Raw genomic sequence first — 7,500 nt, 5'->3', positions numbered from 1 at the left:
TTGTTATTATTATTATTATTATTATATTTCTTATTTGAATATTTTTTATTTTTCATATTATTATTATTGTCATAATCACTATTATTATTTTTATTATTAGTATACCTTTTAGTACCCCACATTTCGTCATCATCATTCATATTATTATATTTACTACCACTACTATTATAACCATCATAATTATCTTCTGTCTTATCATTCATCTTTATTAAATGATCCACCAAAGAATTTTTCTTCATAAACTTCTTATTAAAATTAGTTAAAAAGTTTAGAAATTCTTTTTTATCAAACATTTTTTCATTTATATGCTTTTCTTTATAACTACCATATTTTTTCTTATCCTTTTCATTATCTGTATAATTTTTCTTATGATATTTATTGCTACTACCAACTTTATAACTACTACGTATACGTTTTTTCATAACAAATGATTTTTTATTCATTACATCCTGAGATGCTGCTCTTCTTCTATATAAATGAAATAATTCTTTCTCATATATATCTAATTCATATGGTGATATTTTATTATTATCACCTAACGTTCTTATACTGTTATAATTTAACTCATGAGATATATTACCCATATTATATTCTGACGGCCTTTCAACATTCATATGCTTATTATTACCACCCCAACCATAATTTAATGATAACATATTATACGTTTGATTTTCATTAAAAGGATAATAAGATCCACCATCATTATGTGTAGTATCTCTTGCATGTCTAGCTAAAATATCAACAAGAGTTGGCTGTTCAAAAGTATCCATTTTTTTCGCATGACTTTTTTTAATTAAATCTAAATCGATATTAGGTAAATTTATATTTCTTAATTTGGATATAAACCTACTACTACTACTACTATTATTATTATTATTATTATTATTGTGATTTTTTCTCATTTGTTTTATTTTTTTAACTTTTAATCTATCATCATCAAATATTAAATCATAATTCATATCTAAATCGTCTTCTTCATCTTCGCTAATTATATTATTATTATTGTTAATATCATCATCATCATCATCATCTTCATAATCTTTAAAAGTTCGATTCCTTTTCATCAACTTATTATTACTACTTGTACCTATTTTATTAGTTTTAGTACCTTTTCTTCTTTTAATAATTCTTCTATATATAAATAATACTGGGAAAAAAATTATGAACATAATAGTATAAAATACTCTCCAATACCATCTTCTTCTCTTATATCTAATAGATGTAAATTCTTTCAGTTCATTATTTTTACCACTTGAAAAAACCTTATCAGTACTTCTATTAATTAAAAAGTTTTCTCCATTCATTAATATATTATGTCTGTCTTCCCACAAAGTATTATAATCTCTCATATTATAATAATAATTATCAATGTTATAAATATTTCTACGACTTGTACTAGTACTACTATAATAATAATTATAATTTCTATTATTGTCAAAATTAATATTGTTATTATATTTATTATTATTATTATTATTATTTTTAAAAGCATTATGAACAACACGATGCAAATTTGATAATAATATAATATCTCCATCATTAACTGTATTATTAAAAATTTTATCCCATATATTTAACATAGAACAATAATCATAACAAATATCATTTTCTTCAAAATATAAATCCATAAATTTGTTTATATATTCACATATAAAAATTGGACCTTTTCTTCCTCTATTATCTACTATACTATTATTCAATACATTATCCGTTTGACTTAAATATTTCTGATTTTCTTCATCCCAAGGTAAATGATATAAAAATTCTTTTTTAACCTTTTGATATTCATATATTAAATTCTTCATATCATATATATAACGTATTGGAATCTTCTTATTCTTATCATATACATATATTATATTTGATAATAAATATTTCATATCTTTTTCTATAGACGAAATATTTACAGATATACTATTTAACCTATGTATTAATTTTTTACCATATATTATATTATCTTCAAAACTGCAAGAAAATTTATCTCCATCTAAATCAGATAAGTCCTTAGAAAACGGCAAAAGGAGTGTCTTCTCTTTTTTTACATGTACAGGATTAAAAGTAAAATTATTCAAATTATCATAATCACTGTATAATTTTATATTTGGTTTAGCTATAATATCTAATGTGAATATATTTGATATGTTTTTATATTTTACTGCAAAAACGGACGATATGGATTCTGAAAAGATAAATATTTTAGATTTTATGTTTGAATCATCTTTATTATTAATTGAATTTTTTAAACTATCATTGAGAATATTATTCATATTATTCATATTGTTCATATTATTCATATTGTTTATATTATTCACATTGTTCATATTATTCATATTGTTTATATTATTCATATTATCCACATTATTAATAACTTCATATTTCATATCCTTATCTCCATACATTTGCATTTCATCAGTGTCATTATTCATAATCTTTAAAGATTGATATGTAGTACTTTTCATTTTGTCCTTTTCTATTGGTCTTAATATTAATTTATTATCAACAATTTCAATTAAAGAATTTATAAATGACGCATCGTGACTATATACATCTGTCATAAATATAGATCCAACATCAACCCAAGTTGTTATCCATTTCTTTTTTAATGTATTCTCATCTACTGCTTTGATTACCCATTTTATTAAACTTATTTGTAATTGACGTTTCTTTAGTATTCTTTTATTCTCTCCTCTTTTAATACTTCTTCTCATCCTTTCTAAACTACGATTAAATAAGCGATGTCTATTCAATAACATGCTCATTTTATTTGTACTTATCACAAGTCTTTTAAATAGATCCTTTTTTCTATTTTTTTTCATATTTCTTTTTGGTAACAATTTACAATTATTCATCCCATCAATATTATTGAGAAATGATTCATTATTATTTGAGTTTTCATCCTTTACATTTGTTTTATTTGAATATGTATTATTTAATAATTCATTTTTTGAATGTATTAATATATCATCACTAATATTACCATTAATATTGTGATCATAATAATTGTAATCATAACTATTATTATTATTATTATTATCATAATAAATATTATCATTATTATTATTATCATTGTTGTCTTCATATTGCTCATACAATTCATCATCTTCATCATTATCATAATTATTTATATTATCATCCTTTTCACAAACAAATCCTTTATTCATATTCCCTTCATTATTTGAAGATTCCATTTCTATTTTCTCACTTTCTAAAACACTTTTCTTTTTCTTCCCACCCTCTATAAAGGATAAGTCCTCTACATTTGGACTATCTTCTTTATATGAATTCATATCATCATTTATATGTTTCACATTTTTTATAATTTTATTTTTTCTGGATTTTTTTCTTTTTTGTTTGTCTAGCAATTCATTAGATGCTTCATCATATTTTCTTAGTACCTTACCGGTGTCATAATCTAAATTAATTATAGTCGATTCTCTTGAACCAATAAATATCATATTTGGAAACAAAGGGGATTTAAATGGAGAATTATTTACAACATCTTTAATATTAATATTTAATGGTATAACTTCATTATTTTCATTTATATAAAATAAATTACCTAAATAATTTGAAACTAATCTTTTGCCTTTAATTTTGTTTTCTCTTAATTTTTTATTATCATCATTTGTTTTTATATTGTTCCTATATAAAGGTTTAGATCCTTTTAATTTATCTTTATTAATACCATATATAATGGATGTATTAAAATAATCATGATAAGGAGATATTTTTAACGCTCTTTTTGAATCATAATTAATATCATAACCATTTTTTTTTAATACGTAATTGTTTGGATGCACTTTAGTACTATCCGAAATGTTTATGTCATTTTGTACAGTTAAATTATTTTCATTATCATATTTATTTTTATCATTTACCTTCATATAGTAGTTATTATTTTCATACTTATTATTATTATTATTACTATTACTTTCATGCATGTCATTTTCTTTTAATTTATTTCTTTTTTTCAATACCTTCTGTTCATCATCTTTTTCTTCAATATTTGAATAGTCTTGTATATGATCTACAATTTTTTGTTTCCAGTAATAATTCCCATCTGTCGATACTTTGTATATATATCCAGAAGTATCTAATACAATCAAATCATATATATATATATTTTCATCATACTTATATTGACCGTAATAATGTTTATCTTTATAATATTTTGTTATATTCATTTCATTATCTTTTAATATTTCCATATGAACATACGGAAATAAAATATTCTCTTTCTTATCTATATTATTATCAATTGTTATCATTTCATTTTCATCTAATATTTTCTTCTTCTTTTCATTAATATTATTAAAATTATTTGAATCAAAAATTTTATTTCCTCTTTTTTCACACATATTGGTGTTCATTTTTTTATCACCATTTAATTGATATATTATATCATTAATTTCATAAACATTAGATTCTTTATTTTTTATATTATCATTATTTAATGATGTCTTCTTCACATCGTTACTCTCCAAAGTTGGATGGACAACTTCGTTTAACATTCTTTTATAAACAGTACTATTATATGTTATATCATTATTATAATATGAGCTATAATATAATCCTTCATCCATATCATTCTCATATATATCACTCTTATCAAAATTAATCGGATTGTTTGAATAGTAGGAAGTTTCATAGTTTTTATCCTCACTTAAAAAATATTTATGGTCACTCGGATAAATATTATTATAACGTTCAAATTTCTTATGGTTCCACTCGTTAACATCCATATAATTATCTTCTTCATCGTATTTTTCTCCTTCTTTATTATCTTTTTCTTGGTTATTATTTTTTTCTTGGTTATTATTTTTTTCTTGGTTATTATCTTTTCCTTTTTTATTTTCTTTTTCCTTTTCTCCTTTTTGTTCTCTTTCTTTTTTAATTTCCTTTACTTGTGAAATAAAATTACAAAACTTTTTATACATATATTCATCATTATTTATATTATTATATAAAGTATGTTCCTTCGAATTATTAGATAATAATAACATATAGTCACTTGGATCATAATTACTATTATTATATATTTCTTTGAAAACCTTTTCATATTCCTTTTTAAAATTCATAAAATTATTTATATTTGTTAATTTCTCAATATTATTTATTTTTTCAAATATATTCTTCAAATTATATAAAATCATATCATTTATTCTCTTTTTAATCATATAATTCCTAATATGTTTTCTGTATGTATAATTATTCATAAGAATATTTCTATTAATATTTAGGGGGATATTCTTTTTTTTCCTATTGTCATGATTTAATGGATGAATATATTTATCATTCCATAAAATATTTGATATTTTATCATTTCTATTAACATTTATTATATCTGATGAAGACATAGAAGGAAAAACAGGTGAAAAATTATAATAGGAATACAAATTCTTATTCTTTTCTGATAAAGGTTCTATATTTTTTATATCATCATATTTGTTCCTCTTCTTTAACTTTCCTTTCTTGTTTAAAAGAAAATCATAATAAGCCATTGTTATACATTTTTGTTCATACTTATCATTATGTGTATATTCAATTGATGTATTAAATTTAATATCATTGGATAAAATATTTATCATATAATCATGTATGTTTTTTAAAAAATATTCTTTACTCATGTATGTAAGTAAAAAAATATTTTGAAAAATACATAAAAGTAATAAATGACAAAAAAAATAAAAATATATTATTTCCAACTTATTGATAAGCCATCGAAACTCTTTAATAGAAAATACTTTTATACATTCATATATTTTTTTTAATCGTTTCTTTTTATTCTTCTCTTCCTTATTTATTATCATTAAATATCGTAAATATTCTTCTTTAAGAAATAAAATACTTTTCTTTCTTTTATTTTTTAATCTATTTATAAAACATATATTATTCTCTTCTTCCCATAATATATTTGTTATAAATACATTTAATAAATATTTCTTTATAAATATATCAAAAAGGAAAATATATTTATCTCCATTAAACCTAATACCCTTTTTTATAAAATTACACATAATTCTCTTATAATATGAAGAATTGCTATTTTTCTTGTTATATGTATCAATTTTTTTTTTTTCTTCTTTTCTTCAAAACATATTACATAAATATATTATATTCTATTACATATATTATAATTACTTATTTTTTTTTTATACAAACAAGAAAATTGTCATATATACATATATACTTTATAATAATCTATTATGAATCAATATCGTTAACTCTTTATTATATATAAATTTACTTTTTTCCAATAAAAAAAAAAAAAAAAAAAGAAAGGCAAATCATTAAGTCACACCTTTTATATATATATATATATATATATATATATATATGTATATATCACTCTGTATAAATATATATGTAAAATATATATACATATAATAAGTATATCTATTTTTACAATATTACAATTATTACATCATAGTTAAGTATGTATATATATATATATATATATATTTTATTAATTCTTTATATATATATATATATATATATATATATATATATATAACATTATATACATTCATTAGGGATATAATAAATGTGCTTCCCCTTACTTTTTTTTTCTTTTTTTTCTTTACTTTCTTTTCTTTTTTCAAAAGCTACAAAAATAATACAATTTCTCTTTTCAAATATAAATTTTTTCTACATGAACAAAATATATGCTCACATAAAAATTTAACAAACTATAAAAATCTAAAAATATATACATATAAAATAAATTAAAAAAATAAAGAAAATAAAATAAAAATATAAAATAATATAAAAAATATATATATTGTATTATATATGTATATCACATATTATATATATATATATATATATATATATATATATATATATATATAATATTTATTTATAACTATAAATATATATATATTTCTTATAAATTTGTAAGTTTTAAATATTACATAATAATAAATTATAATTTATGAAATATATACATATATAATATTATCATAAATTTTTATATATATATATTTTTTTTTTTCGATATATATATTATTATATAACTTTCATATTGATATTTATACTTAATAATAGTTCTTTATAAAGCAATTCATTTATTATACATAAAAAAAAAAAGAAACTAAGAAAGAAAAAAGAATTTGTATTATATATTTATTTTTCTTTTTATTATACATTATGCAAATATATTTTCCTCTCTTCTATTTCTTTCTTTAAATATAAGTTTGTAATTTTCTTAAGGCCCATATTTTTATTTCTTCGGATTTATAATGAATAATAATTATATTAATAATATAAATATAATATATACTGTACATTATATTATATAATACATATCAAAAAAAAAAAAAAAAAAAAAAAAAAAAAAAAAATTTTTATAAAATAAAATTTTATAAAAATTTTAAAAAAATATTATAAAAAAAATTTTTATAAATTTATAATTATTTTTTATAAAAAATAAAAAATATTTAATTTATAATATAATTAATATAAAAAAAAAAAAAAATAAAAAAAAAAAAAATTATAAAA

At 18.9% G+C, this 7,500-nt stretch overlaps 1 protein-coding gene across 1 annotated transcript in view; it reads right to left on the bottom strand.

The window, feature by feature from the left end:
• Positions 1-6,017, bottom strand: part of PGSY75_0628200 (protein kinase PK4) — a gene marked incomplete at both ends in the record, with an annotated part of 8,850 nt that extends 2,833 nt beyond the window's left edge. Inside the window, one exon of the mRNA XM_018784862.1 lies at positions 1-6,017. This exon is cut by the window's left edge and continues 2,833 nt beyond it. Within this exon, the coding sequence (XP_018642916.1) occupies positions 1-6,017 (6,017 nt within the window).
• Positions 6,018-7,500: the final 1,483 nt, after the last annotated feature.

Source organism: Plasmodium gaboni, chromosome 6 (genome assembly GCF_001602025.1).
Source record: "Plasmodium gaboni strain SY75 chromosome 6, whole genome shotgun sequence".
Classification (NCBI taxonomy): Eukaryota; Apicomplexa; class Aconoidasida; order Haemosporida; family Plasmodiidae; genus Plasmodium; species Plasmodium gaboni.
This window is presented reverse-complemented; position numbering and strand designations above follow the sequence as displayed.